This window comes from Podarcis muralis, chromosome 11 (genome assembly GCF_964188315.1).
Source record: "Podarcis muralis chromosome 11, rPodMur119.hap1.1, whole genome shotgun sequence".
Taxonomy (NCBI): domain Eukaryota; kingdom Metazoa; phylum Chordata; class Lepidosauria; order Squamata; family Lacertidae; genus Podarcis; species Podarcis muralis.
In genome coordinates, this window is record NC_135665.1 from 17,900,113 (window position 1) to 17,919,904 (window position 19,792).

General features: G+C 40.5%; 1 protein-coding gene across 1 annotated transcript in view; it reads right to left on the minus strand.

The window, feature by feature from the left end:
* The window catches only part of MEGF10 (multiple EGF like domains 10), a 111,205-nt gene that overhangs the window by 57,641 nt on the left and 33,772 nt on the right, over positions 1 to 19,792 (minus strand). The window contains exon 5 of the mRNA XM_028748523.2: positions 13,443 to 13,535. Within this exon, the coding sequence (XP_028604356.2) occupies positions 13,443 to 13,535 (93 nt within the window). The remainder of the gene's footprint in view (positions 1 to 13,442; positions 13,536 to 19,792) is intronic.

Consider the following 19,792-nt stretch of genomic DNA (forward strand, 5'->3'; position numbering starts at 1 on the left):
AAGGTGAAGGACGTTCTTGGAGGTCAGCTCCTCCTGGGTTGCGAGTCCCTTAGCCTGGATATGGAATATTCTTGAGGTTCACCTGCTGCAGCTACCTGGAGTTTTGGGGACGCACGAGAGGATGTAGCAGGAAGGCCTCCCGATGTCTGGACTTTGGGGCTATGCTTTGTCATGCTGCTTGGAAGGTGTAGGGTTCAGCTTATCCAAAGCTGAGATTTAGGATATCTTCCCATACTTCTCATTTCACCCGCATATATTATTTTTAAAAAATGTGGTCCTATTTCAACCTGTCAGTTGTGTTGTCCCACCACTTTGTTCTAGGCCTGGTTGCAACCAAACACACTAGGTTGCCTTTCTATCTACCTGTCAGGATTCTGATACGGATCTGGCCTGTGGAGTCAAAAAGCCAAAGAACGTTATCTACCCAAGTATCATGACTAATGTACAAAAAAGCCTGCACCATTGCTAAGAACAAATAATATTATTGTACAGGACAAGGAAGTCACCTTGTTTCTTGCCTAATACTGACCGACTTCACAGACTCAGAGAATTGTAGAGTTTGAAGGGACACTATAGGCCATCTAGTTTAAGTCTCTGCAATACAGGAATCACATTTAAAAGGTCTCAGATGACAAGTTGAAGAGATCTGTCAAGAATAGTTCCTTGGAATTACAGAAATATGAGCAAAATTGCAGTGGAAAGCTATTATTTAGCACGTGTGCTAAAAAAAACCTCCATGAATAAAACACTGCTTTATCTCATTACTTCATCTCGTAGCATTTAAAACATTAAAAAGCATATGGAAGCAGCACGGCTGTTAATCTGCTGAAAACAGGCTGCCTTCAAATTAATGACTATCCTCAGGTTACAGACTGTTGGGCAGGGGGTTAATCAGCATATGTACCATGGTGACTCATTGCTGTTCCAAGGTAAGAGACAGGGGAGGCAGATGAGACAAACAAAACCTAACTTCTATTAAGCTAAGGGAAGCAAATTACAAGTCAAGCTTAAAGGAGGTCAAGAAGGAGCACACTGCAAATACAAATTTGTCACTTGGGGGGGGGGGAAGCACCATTTAAAGTAACTTCTACAAACTATAACACTATAATGATTTTTAAAACCTCATGGGAAAGATTTCAGAATGCGGCAGCCAAACTGGTGACTGCGAGTGGCTGCCGAGACCATATTACATCCTTAAAGACCTACATTGGCTCCCAGTACGTTTCTGAGCACAATTCAAAATGTAGGTGCTGATCTTTAAAGCCCTAAACGGCCTCGGCCCAGTATATCTGAAGGGGCGTCTCCACCCCCATCATTCAGCCTGGACACTGAGGTCCAGCTCCAAGGGCCTTCTGGTGGTTCCCTCACTGCGAGAAGTGAGTTTACAGGGAACCAGGAAGAGGGCCTTCTCAGTATTGGTGCCCGTCCTGTGGAATGCCCTCCCGTCAGATGTCAAGGAAATAAACATCTATCTGACTTTTAAAAGACACCTGAAGGCAGCCCTGATTAGGGACATTTTTAATGTTTGATGTTTTATTCTATTTTTAGTGTTCTGTTGGGAACCACCCAGAGTGGCTGGGGAAATCCAGCCAGATGGGCAGGGTATAAATAATAAAATTCTTATTCTTATTCAGACCTAAATGAAAACAAAAAAGAAGTCCATATTATACTTTGGCTTCAGAATTTCTTCCCAGGCAAATTTTCAGAATAGGCCTTGGATTTACATGCTCCTTCTTTACATGGTCCAGGTGGGAGTTCACTTGCAGGAACGGTGATGGCCAAAAAGCCACTTCCAACACTCTCCCAAAGGGTGCACTAGTTCTGGGGATGAATGGGAGGAAGATTTATAAGGAATCCCTGCCCATCTCCTTCTCTTCCTCCTCCTTTGGATACAGAAGAGAGGGCAATGGTGAAGGTGAACAGGGTGGGCCTTGAGGGACCTAAACAGTTTTAGCTGGGTGCCATATTCAGGGAGCAGAACCAGGGAGACCTCCCCCAAACCTGAAGGAGTGTGACATGCATAGGTAAGGAGTTGGCATTAAGGCACACCTGCAGGTTAGGCCCACCTAATCACGACAGGTTTAGGAGCCTAAAAAGAGAACTGCGCATTTCCCACAATTGGTTTCATTTCCCCTATGCAGTTCCCAAGTTCTTAATAAAGTGGCCCTAGTTAAAGTCAGGACGCGGGTGGCGCTGTGGGTTAAACCACAGAGCCTAGGACTTGTCGATCAGAAGGTCGGCGATTCGAATCCCTGCGACGGGGTGAGCTCCCATTGCTCAGTTCCTGCTCCTGCCCACCTAGCAGTTCGAAAGCACGTCAAAGTGCAAGTAGGTAAATAGATAATGCTTCGGCAGGAAGCTAAACGGCGTGTGAGAGTCCTCCTGAAAATACATCCATCTGAACAGGCCCTTTGTATACCAAGTTTTATTTTCTGTCCTTTGTTTCCTAGAACAACCCATTCTTTTTGCACATGGCAACCAACTTATATGTTCTCCTCCTATTTAAGTACAGTAAAGTGCTTCCCGCTTAATGCTCAGGGAAAATAGGATTTTGAGGTATTACAGAAATGTTGCATTCTGCACCTCAAGTACAGCCCCTTAGAGACACTGTTCTTAAATAATATACAGTATATTATAAGCAAATAAAAACATTTGATTAAACTTTTGTTCATTTCCCCCCCTTAAACATTCAGATCATTTGGGAGCAATATTGCTTTAGTCCTCTGTAGTACATATTCAGCAGATCATGCAAAATATAGAACATTTCACTTACAACAACATCTCAAGTGAAAAAGATGCCTTTGGGACTAAGAATATTGCATTATATAAACACAATTAAAATGCACAGTACTCTAAGCCAATGCCAGTTTACCATCAACAGCAACAAAGGCAAATTATAAATGCTCTCTGAAGCTCAATGACAAATGAAAACTTTATACACAGAAACAATCCCAAGTTACCAAAACTTTCCTCCAGAAAAAAAACTTAACTGTAATGTAATAGACATCATGCTTCGGACTTTTGCACATCTGAAGATGCATTTCAGTGCATTTCACATTCTAATCCAACTCTAATGCACACTACTTGAGATCCAGTCTTACATTTTCCTAAACTTGCAGTGCTTGGCAAACTGAGAAGCAAGGAAGTTTGATATTATATAACTGGAAAGTGATACATTGCTTGCAATGATTTTTAAATTTTTTTTTAGTCAGCGGCCTTTGCCTATGAATAATAAATAAATAAAATTAAAATTATTGTTGTTCCAGAAATAATTGCATATTTTGTAAAGTTCACTTTTTCACATCTATGTTTCCTATAGCCTTCCCCTTCTATTCACTTTCATATGTTACACTGTTGGCTTTCGACATTCTGGCGTATCTGTCATTTCCCTATTCCTGCTGTATATAAAGAAATAATGTGTATTCAGGAATCTAAGCTCCCCCTCCCCCGTTTCTTTCTTTTCTTTTGTAAAAGCTTTTTGACCAATGAAGTAGAAGAAAAGAGAAAATGTAATGCTCAGAGGTATAAAAACACTTCAATTGTATTTCTTTCAGACACTATATATTTCACAAGACACTTTAAGGCATTTTGGAATATAATACATGGAACTGAAGAATTGTTTAAAGCAAGTTCGGATAGTTCTTTTTGTTATTCATATACTGAAAAACAGGATACACTGGAGAATAATTATGATGACAGGAAACTGAAAACCACAAATATGAATGTGGTTCATCACCAAGATACAATCTGTGACGGGTTTTCCCCTGCTTAAGTTTCTTATTATCTCACAGTTCTTTATTTTAATAGAAGTTAAGGATTGTTGATGCTATACACACACACAATATCAAGGAAACAGTGAAACCCATGAAGGCTACCTGAATTACCTTTTGTGCTGCTCACAAGGCTGGTATGGATGACAGTAGGTGGCCTGAACCCCACCACCATTTTTAGAATATGAAAATACACATGCATACTTATTGTGTATGATTAAACAATATGTAACTGATTAATTGGTTTACCTTCTGATACAAATGAACTGGGGATAATAATAATAATAATAATAATAATAATAATAATAATAATAATAATAATTTTTTATTTATACCCCGCCCTCCCCAGCCAAGGCCGGGCTCAGAGCGGCTTACAAGCAATAATAAAAACAATGATTTGCATGTAATATGAATATGGACCAAACAAAGAATAGTTGTTTCTGTATTGAAGGGAAAGGAATGATTTCATTGGAAGCATAAATGCTGTATCTCAAATTTAGGTATATACTACTATTGGGCTTTCTTGTATTTTTTTTAGTCGCCCCTTCCAGTTGAATGGAATCAAATACAGTATTTGTTTTCAGAACTTGAAGATCTGTAAACTTGAACTTGATACAAAAGGATGGTGTATGTTTTTATAACATACTATGCTTTATAATATATTATGTTATAAAATATGTGTGTTTGTCTCTTTTTATGGGTTTTTTCCTTGTAACATTATTTTCTAGCAGATTTTCTTGCAGGTCCTGAGCTTGCCAAGTGATGCTTAAATGGGGTGGGGGGGGGAGAGATTAAACTCCTTACTCCAGTTATTCCACCTATCCTCTGAATGCTGGATTCTCTCCTCCAAGTCAGCTGAAGACTTCCTATCTTGAGGTGGTATTCAACTAAGTTTACTCAGAGTAGACCCACTGAAATTCATAAACATGACTAAGAAAGGTCAATTAATTGACCACTAATAATGAAACAAATGTTGTAGATATTTTTCCACATTTATTATGCTCTTTTTGTGATATACAAATGACACGAGAAAATTTGGTATACTTGTCTGTATAACATTATTCTTGTTTACAAAACCCAATAAAAAGAATAAGGTCAATTAATTTCAATAAATCTACACTGGGTAAATGCTAGCCTTGGGTAAAAACCCTTTAAGTTTGAATACTGGGTAAGCTTGCAAAATGTGAATCTAAAAATTGTGAGTCCCGAGGAACTCAGATTAGGTCCAGGATATATATATATTACAAGATCTACACAAAACTGTAACCAGTTTATATAAAACTATACAATATTTTGAGCTTCAGATCCAGGATTAGATAGAAAGGGTTGCAATGACCTTAAGTTAGAGAAACGGGTTGAACATTACCTCATGGCTGAGATGCTCTATAGTTAGTGCATTCTTTTTATAATGAATATAAATGTAGCCATCTTTCCATTCGTACATCAAAATACTTATTTGCCCTGTCGCATCAGACTCCCATCTAGTCTCCTGCTGCCAAGTACAGAAGAATAGCAGCATACAGATATGGACAAACCGCCCTGAGATATGAAGGTATAGGGCAGTATACAATTTTGTAACGGTATCGGGGATTGCTCGAGAGCAATCAGGCAAATGCCTCCCTGGTCTGCTGCAAAGCCTTGTTATTGGTGCCAAAAACAACCTTCACCATGCAGAGCACCACTATTCTGTGTCTTGCTCATTCACTGGCAGCATCTGAGAGTGGGTGGTCCTTAAACCTTCCCCAGCATAGTAGTTTCTTGACGCCCAGTCTGCGCTTCCCCTCTCTGCGCAAAAGACTACTGCGCAAGGAGGGCGTGGGTAACGGAGGACCTCTCTCCTCCCCGCTTTGCTCAGGCAAGGTGTCCTGGCACCGCGAGCCCTGTAGCTCCTCTCCACTGGAGGCGTGGTTACTCTCCTCCGCTGAGGAGGTGCTGCTTCCCATGATCTTTGGGGGCTCTCTGTAATCCATCCGGCTTTTCCCCTCTCGCCCCTGAGCCAATGGCAGTTCCCTGACAAATTTTTAATAAAACAATGAAATATTTGGTTCAAGGGCATGTGATTAATTCTAGTTAGACAAGTATTAGAACTGTAATTGCAACTCGTTCTGTCCTAGAACCATTTTTTAAAGGATCTGCTCCACTTCTTACTCAACAGACATTTCCAATAATGGCTCTGGTTCAGTTCTGGTTCAGTTAAAAACAAGATCCAGCTTTGAGTTCAAGTTCGGATTTGGTTTGATTCCCTGGCTATTCTCCTATTGAGCTAGCTGAGTGCATTCCCTGGGTTTGGGTTGTCAATTCACTTCAGACTTTCAGGGGCTGATTAAAAACTAAATGCTTCTCTGAGAATCTGGCAGTGTTTGCATCTCATGTGCATATCCCACAGAGATTGTGCCAAGGGATCCTGTTTCTCCTCTCTTCTGCGTCTGCCAGGTCCTGTGAGAAACATAACTGTGAGTATGGAACTTGCAAACTTTACAAACATTCCTGATGGGAAATGGCACCGCAGGGAAGCAAGATGATTGTGTCTGTAAAGTTCCATAATAAACGTGCACAATTCAGAAGTAAAAAGATGTGGAGGGTTTGTTTTTTTGCTTTTGATCTGTCATGTCTGTTTTGTCAACATGAAATATCAAGTTAGAAAAATTTCTTTCCTTTCCCCCCCACTTTTCTTGGGCAAACACTCTCACTAAATCAGGGGAGCAAAGTACAGTGGTACATTGGCTCTCAAATGCCTTGGTACTCAAACAACTTGGAACTCAAACACTGCAAACCCAGAAGTAAGTGTTCCGGTTTGCGAACTTTTTTGGGAAGCCGAACGTGCTCCGTTTTGAGTGTTACACTTCCAATTTGAGTGCCACACTTCCATTTTGAGTGTTACACTGAGGTCTGTCTGTTTTTGCTATTTATTTTGCCTTTTTGTTTTTGCGGCTTTTCTGTTTTGTTTTTGTGACTGTGTGGAACATTTCATTTTGAGAAGTGTAAAGGTGTGGCGTAGTGACAATGAATCACAGGTGAATGCTGGGCTATGCTGCTGCCACCCACTAGGGAGGAGCATTCAGGCCTGGGTACAGGAGGGGACCCACTACAGCAGCCCTTGGGGGTGATGAGAGCAGTGGAGGCCCAGGTTGGTGCTGCAGAAGCCATATAACCAAGGGTTGTAAACGGCCTTGGCCCAGTACACCTTAAGGAGCATCTCCACCCCCATCGTTCAGCCCAGACACTGAGATCCAGCTCCGAGGGCCTTCTGGCGGTTCCCTCAATGCAAGAAGTGAGGTTACAGGGAACCAGGCAGAGGGCCTTCTCAATAGTGGCGCCCGCCCTGTGGAACGCCCTCCCATCAGATATCAAGGAAATAAACAACTATCTGACTTTTAGAAGACATCTGAAGGCAGCCCTGTTTAGGGAAGTTTTTAAAGTTTGATGTTATAATGTGTTTTTAATATTCTGTTGGGAGCTGCCCAGAGTGGCTGGGGAAACCCAGCCAGATGTGCAGGGTATAAATATATTACAGTGGTACCTCGGGTTACATACGCTTCAGGTTACAGACTCCGCTAACCCAGAAATAGTGCTTCAGGTTATGAACTTTGCTTCAGGATGAGAACAGAAATCCTGCTCCGGCGGCACGGGAGCAGCAGGAGGCCCCATTAGCTAAAGTGGTGCTTCAGGTTAAGAACAATTTCAGGTTAAGTGCGGACCTCCAGAACGAATTAAGTACTTAACCCGAGGTACCACTGTATTATTATTATTATTATTATTATTATTATTATTATTATTATTATTATTATTATGTTAAAGTCTGAGCTGGGGAGTAGCCATTGCTTTTTCACCATATAATAATAATCCCCTAACATGATCTGAATGCTTTGAGAAACAAAGCATTTCCTAAGTCAGTTTTATTAAGACTGAGATCCACAGAACTGCTTCCACTGCAGTTCTAACCATCTCCCTTCCCTTCATATTATTTGGAAACAAACAGATCAGTCAATACTATTACAGCTTCGTGAACAATTTCCCCCGACGTGACTCTGACAGTGTGGTGTGCTGATTCTGTAGCTGCGAGGGACAGCTTCAACTTGTTTTGTGTCCAGTTCAAATGACATCGATCTGTCTACAGTATTCACTCAATAATCCTTTAATTTAGTTCCAATGAATGTCAAGTCTTTTGCTGAAAAGAGAATATTTTGTATGTGTATATCCCATTACATAATGTAACGTGTCTTTTCCACCCCTTCATCCATTTTCATCAAAATACACTTCAGGCAATACAAACGCTCACTATGGTAACACGTTTGCCAAAGAAAGATCAGATAGAAACAAAAACAAAAAAGCCTAAAGTATCACTTTTCATCTATGATAATTTTTGGAGGATGCTATGGCATGTCATATTCTGACGTCTCTGCTAAATCTTTGACTCAGAGTGGATATCTCATACTTTGTGAATATGAAACTACTACAATTACCATTTCAAAACAAAGCCAAAGGAGAAAATTGTGTGCTTGGAGTTGCTTAGGGGAAATTGTGAACAGTGTAAGAGGGGCAATGTTTGGAAGCCGCAGGAAGGTCATTGTGTAGCGAGATGTTTGCTGACCTAAGAAAAAACACATAATGTGTAAAGAGATTAGAAATCATTTTATAATGAGAGACTAGGAAAGCAAAATGCATCAGGTGACTCTGCTAGGACTAATGAAATACAAGGCTCTGGTGTTGCAGTGAAAAGAGGTGAACATCCCCGGCAGATGCATCTTGCAAAAATAGTGCACTAGAGTGTGTTTATACTGGGCTGTCCACACATCAATCAACATTATTAGTTGTTTGGTGATTATTTTGCTTACTATGTTGTTGTTGGAGGGGCAAATTTGCACTACAAAATTTTGTAGTATGTGATATGACATGTCACATAATTTCAGCAGGAAGCTACAGGACATGCACTGACTGGGAGTGAAGCAGTATGTTCACTCTGAAACTTTTGCAGGTCCAAACAGTATTGAAAGCGGAATCGTATATTACCACCCTGATACTATCGTGAGCACAAATCATAACTGCACAATCAAAATGACGTCTGGAGGGACCAGCAATGAGAAAGCAGCAATTTTGTTGCATGTTGCATCATTCATTATTGTAAGATACCTCGTGTTATCTATCAGAATAACAAGCATTTTTTTTTTTTACCTTACCCCACTTCAACACAAGGAAGTGTTTTCCATAGTGGGGGGGTTGGGGGTTGGTGGAAGGCAGTAGGGAGTTTTATTTTACCTTGACCTAAGTAAGAGCTCAGCTTTAATTACGCTTCATGCTATCAGTTAGGGCTCATCCAGACTCCCTTTGGTGCTGCATTCCTAAGCAAAGGCCCAAGCTTTAAAGCACTGTGACCGAGCACTTTATTTTGGCCCCACAAAACCCTGCCTTTTGCCAGTTAATAGGAGCAAGCAGCAACCCATGGAAAACTTGAATCGCCATTTGTTCCGATTCAGCATTATAAAGCGGGTTTTCACAAAGAAAGTGCCAGAGCAAAAAGAAGAAAAAAAGCTGTATCATTTCCTTAGCTGCAAGGGTATGCAAAATCAGAAGGTCTACAATAAGAGTTTCAGACATGCTGCATGTCAGCAGCATAGTAAATCAAGATTTCAGTAACAGAGCAATCCTAACCCCAATCTGTGGCGAAGTGACAGTGGATTCTCTCTGCATCTACCAAAAGTGCAAATGGGTGAAAGCAATCGCCAGCATCAATCCTGAAACACGTAGATTAGCCTAAACCTAATCTGGGACTTCCATTTGGAGAAGCCTAGAGCTGGTGCAGGACGCGGGTGGCGCTGTGGGTTAAACCACAGAGCCTGGGACTTGCTGATCAGAAGGTCGGCGGCTCGAATCTCCACAACGGGGGTGAGCTCCCGTTGCTCGGTCCCTGCTCCTGCCAACCTAGCAGTTCGAAAGCACGTCAAAGTGCAAGTAGATAAATAGGTACCGGTACAGCGGGAAGGTAAACGGCGTTTCCGTGTGCTGCTCTGGTTCACCAGAAGCGGCTTAGTCATGCTGGCCACATGACCCAGAAGCTGTACACCGGCTCCCTCAGCCAATAAAGTGAGATGAGCGCCGCAACCCCAGAGTCGGCCAAGACTGGACCTAATGGTCAGGGGTCCCTTTACCCTTTACCTTTAGAGCTGGTGCAGCAAACATCAGCAATTTTTACTACCACCATCTTCCATCCTGGCCAGCATAATTAGAGAGCTATGGATCTGGTGAGGCTCCACCACTCTGTCCAGTTTTGCTGCACCAGAACTGCAGCCTAAGGAAACAGTGCACGATTTTTACTAAACCGAAACGGGGATTAAGGACTATACTACAGATTATGTGAGAGATCTGTAATTGGAATTCCTGATCTATGTACGTTTTCAAAAACCAAAATACAGCTGCAGGGCTGGGACTGCCAATTTGTTGGGTGTGGGAGGGTGCTTGTTGGGAGATATTATCATGAACTGAGCATAGTATATGAATAGTTTGGCCCTAACTCCTGGTACTTTTAAAGAGAACTCTGCTGAACTCAAAACTGATGTGACTTCACTTGCTATCCAGTAATTGAGAAAATGATCATCTACAAGACCGATAAGCAACAAAATACAAACTAGATGTAAAGAAATAAGTGTGTGTGTGTGTGTGTGTGTGTGTGTGCACGCTTAAAATCAAAGTTTGCTTTCTGACATGTTAAAGTTAATGATTAGTTGGATTATACCTACGTATCATGGAAACAGATATTAGGAATACCTATGATAGTTATAGGGTTCTAACAGATTAGACATGTTTAAAATCACATTGTTAATACGTCTGAAAAAGAAAAGTTGTAGCTATTCTTGTATAAGTAGCAGGTCTTTTATTTACCCCCCCCCCAATATGTTTGACTTAAAAGAGTATACGTGAAAGCAGCTGCTCCAACAATTTCCGAATGGCTTAAAGCACAATATACAATTGAATTTATGAACAAAGCAACACATTTTTATACACATTTTATATATGTGATGATAAGAAAATAAGTTTGATTATTAATATAAGAAAATAAGTTTGATGAAAAAAGGATTATATTTGCCATGTACTGGAACAAGTATTAGGATAATAATGTTCAGTCTTGCTTGACAGAACATATCGCCTAGTTATTTAAAAAAAAAATCTTAAAGGAAGTTTTAATATGCTATGTATGCTATGAACCAATTACAGATGGACAGAGTAGATGTCCACGCACTTTCTCCCAGGATCACTCATTTGTTTATTTGGTGAGAATTCTACTACCACTTCACAATGAAAAGCTCTATTTGTCAACACAGATGAGGAAATCACACATGCCTTACAGCTCAGATAATAACAAACAGCATAGCTCAAATTATGCAAGCTGAAAGCGTTGCTTCGTTTTGACTATGGCCAATTTGATTTGCAGCAGGGCAATCCAATAAAAGCAGCATCTCATTCTTCTTTTGTCTGCTAGGGGAACATGGAGGCAAGCCAGAAAGCCCAGGCTGCTTCTCCCCAAACCCTGCCTCAACTGCGTGTGAACAAAATGCCTTTTTCTTTCCTAATCTGTCCTTGAAGTATAATTTTTCTGAAGGTTTTTTTTTTTTTTAAAGCACCAAGTTAGTTGCAATTCGTATGCAAAAACTTTTTACAGGGGATCACTAACATCCCAGGGGATCTCTCAATTCAAGGTACAGGCTCGGCAACAAGGGCTCTTTCACATGACTTCTGTTGCACAGAGACAAGAACACAGTATCTGCACTGTTGAACCCCATGACATTAGCAGCAAGTGGCAAAAGAACAGAGGGAAAGCAGGGACAGAAGAAAGAGCTTTAGCACCAGCAGAAATGAAAGGAAGAAGAAAATAGTTATGGAGAACATAGCAACAAGACTTCGTTCCTCAAAATGAAATCAGTGGATAATTGAATTTGGTTAAATTGCTGTGCTTTCTTCCGTATTAGAAAAGCAAAGGAAAAAGAACAAAAGCCCCATTTTGCAGGTATGCATAGGCATCTTTTGCTGAGTTTCACCTGCAGTTTTAATAATATTTGAAGGAACAATAAAAATGTCTCCAAGAAAACAGCATGAAAGAAATGCACATGAGAACCCACACTTATGTTTTCTTCTAGACTTCCAGGGAGCCAGAACAGACAAACTGCTACCCTGTTACTAGAATAACACAGATCTCCCCACATTCTAAATACCTTCCTGAGAGCATATTTTAGGATTGACCCACTAGTCGATTGTATCTTGTTTGGGGATAGTTTCTATATACTGACTGTTGCTAGAGTGGTTGAGATGCATCCAACACTAGTCGTACTCAGAGGAGACCCATTAAAATTAATCGGCATGGCAAATGTAGGTTCATTAATTTCAACGGCCCCACTTCACATAAAACTTAAATACAATTTAGTGCCATAATTGGCCTGTTATTGTCCTGCTTGGAGCAAGCACATTGAGTTAAAGTAATAAGGCAACAAGCTCATCACACTCACAGGTTAAGTGATAAGATAATAAGCATGATGACCAATTCATGCCAGTTTTTGGACTTTTGGCTGTCAAGTATGAATGACAAGGATTTATGTAAATAACAACATGTGAATTCACTTAGCGATACTGAAGTTAAAGTGAAATAGCTGTGTTTACTCATTTCTTTTTTTCTTGTATCACCATAACAAAACTAAATCTGTGTCCTTGCTATATTTATCTATGTTACTTAGTAGTTTCAGTATACAAGAATGTAGCATTTTACACAGTTGAGTTTAACAAACAAAAGCGTAAAAAAATCCATCGATAAATTAGATCCGAAACATGAGAAATTGGTTGCCATTTCACCCAAGGAGGCTCCTTTACCTTGCTCCAATATTTTTTTGCCAGTTCACATTTCTATCACATGAGGGGGGGAAACACCCTTCTTTTTTATATTTCCAACATATGTCTAGATAGTTTTTATTTATTCTATGTATTTTTCAGGGGTGATATGCCATCTGGACAAGAATTTAAAGCAGTTCTCTTTTATGCCCATATTCAAGGAGAACTTACCGTACATGCATTTAACGAAAGCTTTCCCCACACATCAACTTAATATTTTTTCCAATATTTTGGGCCCATTTTACCATGTAGTCTTTGACTCTGTGTCATTTTTAATAATTGATGGATTTCCCCCAAAATACGTTTGTTTTTATTCTTAACGTCCCAAACTCTGTATTATCTCTTATTTGTCCATCAGTTGTAATAAAATACTACACACAATGATTTTGAAAATATTTGAACTGTGGTTAATTTCCCCTTGCATCTTTCTTTTGACTTCTAAATATGAAACCATATTCTCCTAAATTTATTAGAAGTTTGAAAAGGTATGGTTGTTCAAGCTATTTTGTTGCAATAGCAGCTTTTCATATCATCTGTTCAAGTGCTAAAAGCCACGTCCTGTGTGCCAGGAAACAAATTAATGTAGGGTTTTTATCTGCTGACATTTGGCACTTCCTAATTTAATAAAGAGAAAACAGAGAAACAATCATACACAGAGAGATCCTATACCTTCATGTAAATCAGAGCTAACTTTTCAGACAGGCACTGGGGATTCCTGGCACAAGATTTTAAAATCTCCCTGCAAAGAAGGGGAACAGAACAGACAGAGCCCCAGACAGACAGTAGCAGATGTAGACTTACCACTGGAACAGTTGGGTCCACCCCAGCCAGGCTCGCACTGACAGGTGTTGGGAGCAATACAGCGACCATGGATACATTTATCAGCACAGTGAGCTGTCAGAGAAAGAGGGAAATCATCAAAGAAAGAAGGAATAAAAATACTGATATTTTTTTTAACCACCTACTTTCCATAATCCAGCTGTTTTATACTGTCTCTGGTTTCTCCTAAAAAACAAAGACTTATTTAGCATATTTAAAGTTTTTAATAACTTCCCCACATTTGCTGGGTGTTTAATATCCTTGGATTGTCCTCTCTAGTTTCAGTATTTTGGAAGGAATTTCACCATGGCTGCTTCAACTTTATATATCTATCCAGATAGGAAAAAGCAGCTCTTGTCCTTTAGTGACTCTATATTAGCAACTGTGTGCAGGAAAGGTGCTTGATAGAGCAATCGTAACCAGGTCAGGGAGGAGAAGAATTGGGGAGTCACACCCACATCTGACTTCTGCTGGTGAGGATGAAAAATAAGGACAGGGTTTTCTGTCCATCTCTGCTGTGCCAGCTCCATTGGGTGATCCACATGGCTTCTAATTCCACAGATTCATAGCCTCTGGCCCCTTGCTCCCACAATGCCCTATTTCTGAGCTTTTATCCATTCAGGTCTCTGCCACAGGAGAGCCCCCCTGCCATCTCTAGAAGCATTCATCTTCTCCAGTGGAGAGGTGATTAAGCTGCATCATAATTACCCTCCCCTTCTGTTCCTGCTCTCTTGTTTTATCTCTCTCTTTTTTGTGTGTCACATACGCGGGTGATCTACACCATTTATTTGGCAACTATTTATTGGTCTTTTTTAATTTTGATATACCAGTAAGTCTCATATTTTTGCAGTCATGATCATCAGTGAATATGATAGTCTGTGGCTACTGCATTCAGAGGTAAAAGCAAGAGAAGAGAAAATATATATACAACAGATTCTCTTGCAATATTGAAAACAAAGATTCCAGTGGTATAAAGAATGAAAAGGGTGGCATTGACTGCTATCAGATTTTCCTACAGGGCAGGTGCATTCAACATTTTCCCTAACACTTGTATCTGTTGAACATCCTTACTATGGGTCTCTACAATTAATCCCTGGTTCTAAAGTCACAATCAGCATTGCAGTAAATGTTGCAGTCCCTACTCTCAACACTTTACCCTGTATAAGGTGTTAAAAAGGCAATTATCCACTGAATAAAGGTAAAGGTAAAGGGACCCCTGACCATTAGGTGACCGACTCTGGGGTTACGGCACTCATGTCGCTTCATTAGCCGAGGGAGCTGGCGTACAGCTTCCGGGTCATGTGGCCAGCATGACTAAGCCGCTTCTGGCAAACCAGAGCAGCGCACGGAAACACCGTTTACCTTCCCGCCGGAGCAGTACCTATTTATCTACTTGCACTTTGAGGTGCTTTCGAACTGCTAGGTTGGCAGGAGCAGGGACCGAGCAACGGAGCTCACCCCATCGCAGGGATTCGAACCGCCGACCTTCTGATCGGCAAGTCCTAGGCTCTGTGGTTTAACCCACAGCACCACCTGCATCCCGACCCACTGAATACAAGTACCTAAAAACTGACGTGAACTTTGGACAAAATATGTGAGAAACAGCAGATACAACCCTCCCTTTTCCCTGGGTCATTATCCCGTCTTCCTGTTGTCTTCTCTGTTGTCCTTTCCCTCTTGCTTCCTACCTTAGCATTCCACTACATTTTTTGTAAAATGGTGCCAATCTGCATATTAAGCATGCTTCTAAGGCCATGGCATTCTGAAGTTTTGATTAAAACAAGATTAAATTTTGGTCTTCATATGCTAGGAAACATTAAAAAAATAATAGCACAGCTGCTAGGGAGATATGTCACACACTGGAAGCAGCTGTAAGAATATTTACGTTTGGACTGAGTTCAAAGACATGCAGAGTTTTAGGAAGGTATAAGGGGATGTGTTTGTATCACGGCTTGCCAATAAATTTTAAGAGCAGATGCAGGAAAATGTTGAAGTACAAAGCCTAGTGTACCTTGCAATGCAATGCTACACAATTACCCGAAGGTAAATCTTAATACATTCAGTGCAGCCTTAAAGTGTAGCTTTCTATTAGGAATACAAGAAGCTGCAGCATCAGGAGGCTAAATAACATAAAGTGGTTTTCTCAAAGCGACTGGAAAATTACTGCTAGGCACAGAACAATGTTATAAACATTATTATTGCAACTCTTGACCAGAAACCAGGAATCTGCCTTTTTCTGCATCCGATCATTTTTGTAAATCTATAGAAAAATATCTAGTGTTGGGCAAGTGTTGTGTCTTCAGGAACTCCGGCAGAGGTTTCTTTCTATTGCTGCTATTGGATAGCTTTAGCATAAGGTAAAGGTAAAGGTACCCCTGCCCGTATTCTTGACAGGGTTGTGCGCTCATCTCACTCTAGAGGCCGGGAGCCAGAGCTGTCCGGAGACACTTCCGGGTCACGTGGCCAGTGTGACATCGCTGCTCTGCCGAGCCAGAGCCGCACACGGAAACGTCGTTTACCTTCCCGCTAGTAAGCGGTCCCTATTTATCTACTTGCACCCGGGGGTGCTTTCGAACTGCTAGGTTGGCAGGCGCTGGGACTGAACAACGGAAGCGCACCCCGCCGCGGGGATTCGAACCGCCGACCTTTCGATCGGCAAGCCCTAGGCGCTGAGGCTTTTACCCACAGAGCCACCTGCGTCCCTAGCTTTAGCATAATTAGGAATAAAAAGTTTTGTGTCTCTTGTGTAGGAAATGTATATTTTTGGTGCATTCTGCAATTTCCTGAAGACACTGGGGATAGAACTTGAATCCGTTAGTATGGTGCTCTAAAGCCCGTCCACCTATAAACATCTGTCAGATACAGATGTTACAAAGTATTCCCTTCTCAAAGGAGAACATGTCAATAATATCAATTCCTTAATGCTAAAAGTGTGCAGAAATTAATTTATTTGCAGATTATATTTTCTTCTGCAGGTAACAATGACTTTAGACTTGCGTTTGTATAGACAGCATGTTTCTGTTTTGCTGATACTCCTGGGTTATGCTGGTTAGTTTGTCATCTGAACAGAAAACCAAAATCCTAATACCTACTTAAGGGGGCCTATATGAGAGGGAGAAAGTGTGGAACTGGTATCTCCTATAGAATACTGAGTGAATTACAGTGGTACCTTGGTTCTCAAATGCCTTGGTTCCCAAACTCCGAAAACCCTGAAGTAAGTGTTCCGGTTTTCAAATGTTTTTCAGAAGTCGAACATCTGATGCGGTTGTCGGCTATTGTTTCCGGGGCGCCTGCACCAATCAGAAGCTGCGCCTTGGTTTTTGAACATTTCGAAAGTCAAACAGACTTCCGGAACGGATTAAGTTTGGCACTTTTGTTTTTGCTATTTACTTTGGTTTTTTTTGTTTTTGAGGCTTTTTCAGTTAATTTGTTTTTGTGACTGTGTGGAACTCAGTTCAGCTACTGATTGACTGTGTGACTGAGGAAACTGATAAAAGCCCCCCATCCAAATAATGACTATCATCAGTGCAGGTAAGAAAAAAATATTTTTGATTTTTACCATCTACAATACTGTCTTATTTATTTTATAGTACAGTACACGGCGTTTCCATGCCCTGCTCTGGTTTGCCAGAAGCGGCTTAGTCATGCTGGCCACATGACCTGGAAGCTGTCTGCGGACAAACACCGGCTCCCTCAGCCAATAGAGCAAGATGAGCGCACAACCCCAGAGTCATCCACAACTGGACCTGACGATCAGGGTACCTTTACCTTTAACCTTTACAATTATTATTGCTTTCATTTTATGGATCAATAGTCTCGTTAGATAGTAAAATTCATGTTAAATTGCTGTTTTAGGGGTTGTTTTTAAAAGTCTGGAACGGATTAATCGTTAGATAGTAAAATTCATGTTAAATTGCTGTTTTAGGGGTTGTTTTTAAAAGTCTGGAACGGATTAATCTCCATTTTGCATTACTTTCTATGGGAAAGCACACCTTGGTTTTGGAACGCTTTGGTTTTGGAACGGACTTCCGGAACGGATTAAGTTTGAGAACCAAGGTACCACTGTATAAGAAGAATAACAGGCAGCAGTAGTAGGGCAGTGGTTTCAACTAGTCGCCCTTTGGTTAGTTTCTAGTTGAAAGGATATTTGAGCCAAATATAATCATTTGAAACATCCACAAGAAGTTGCAATTTTCTTCAAAACCAGCTATTGCCAGTGAAAACAAAATAAACCACTCTGTTTTTATTTACAAGACCAACATGAAAAGTTGGCACTAGAAAAAAGGAAACAAACAATAAATGTTATTATCTATGTGTTAATTCTATATGTTTTCTGCTTCTTTTGCTACTATCACTGCACATGGGCAAATACGGCTGGAGAAAGTTTATTCCCCAGGGAAGCTCATTATCCAAATCAAGTATGTGCAGTGAGATGACAACATTTGGAGTCATCTCAGTCCATCCCAGAGAGCAGGACAGAAAGACAAGCCAGAAGCCACCAACAAAAGTTCCATGTGCACCCAGGAAATAAAGTGAGTTTTGTTTTATTTTTTGAAATGGCAAGCGGATGGAAGCATCAGGGAGGATGGACCTTGAGAATAATCCCTTTATTGTCATGTCACTCTCAAGGCCAATGTTCATGGAATCTCAGACATTCATCTCCATCCCTTCCTCTGCAGGAAGAGACCACATTTTTGTTCCCTTTTGCCTGAGAAAGCCACTGTCCACTTTTAATCTTGCACACAAGGATCTTCCTGGCTGACTGACAGCTGAAGAAATAATCAGTGGCTCTTCTAATCCTGGCACCAGAGATGCTAGACAGGAACTTACAACTGCCAACTGGAGCTGTCGGTCGAAGAGTTATGCATCCATCAGCATTGGCACTTACAACGAAAAGGAATTCAGAGAGGGTGAATTAAAATACAGCCTTTTCAATTACTATCAAATCTTCTTGTTGAAGTCAAGACAAACAGACATGCAAGCCCCTAAGACACCTGCACAGGAAGGTCTACTATGGACTGAAGTTTAGATTAATGTAGCAGTAACCAATTGGTGTCACTCCACTAGGCACAATGCTTTTTGGGCTCCATAAAGAAATAATCCTACAGCTATATGAAAGCATACCGATAACTCCAACACAATAATGTTAGACCTGTTTTTCTGCCTCCTTTTCTGTTTTCACTTAAGAATCTCAACTATGTGCTGAGAATCTTTTTTTAAAAAAAAATGTTGGCTACAATCCTATAAAGACTTAATTGTAGCAAGCCTCTTTAGAACTGAACATTTATATGATTACTAGCTTTAAAAAAAGTATACCAAACTAAATGAATTCTAGAATTACTTTCAAAGATGGGAAGCACTGACGATTAAGTGCTCTGTGATACTTCCTTGCTACCTGAGGACAAACAACTGCCGTCATCCAGTATATAATCCAAACAATACATTTTATCTGAATTCTATTAGGTATTAGCAGCTGTAATTGAATCCCTAATTAACACATACTTTTCAGCTCTGCAAAGTTATTATTCTTTTCAGATATTAGTGCCTGTACTGCAATGATACACTACATTAGCCCTTAAACCAAAGAAGATATTGGACATCAAAAATAGAAAATTTTGACAACAAAACACTTTTCTCTCCAAAGCTCCATCAGGGTTCACATATGAACTTCATTTTCTCTTACATGTTAGAGGCAACTCCAAACATGCAAATCACATTACTTTGTGTGCACTCAGACATGGAAAAGTCTGCCTGAAGAGGTTATTTGTGTGAAAGATAAAGACTATTCTGCTAAGACAGAGGTCAACCTGCTTACCAGATGTTAATGTGCAACTACTGAAAGCCAACTTCTTATTATTTGGCCATTACTGGAATCATTTGAAAAATAAATATTTGGAATTGCCAGCTGCCCTTGTGGGGCAATAAAGTGAGAAGGGTAAAGATTGTCATTTACAAGAAACAATTGGAAAGCAATGATGGAGGCTGAGGGCATTTAGCAGAACCACACAAATATCAGTACTGTGACTACAATCTATTCGATTCCTTACCTGCCCTTTATCCTACAGTCCCAAGGCAGGTTCAACAATTTGAAATCAAATTTTAAAAACAGTTTAAAACAAATCATAATCATAGTAATAGGGTGGGTCCTGAAGAAGTATATCTCAGGTATCGATTGCCAGGGCAAAGTGGTCCGTCTTTAACATACAATGGAAACTTTACAATGAAGGTGCCAGGCCTACCTATGTGGGAAGGGAATTCCTCCATCTAGTAGCTGCCACAGAAAATGCCCTCTCCCAAGTCACACAAACACTGAACTTATTAGAGCAGTGGAG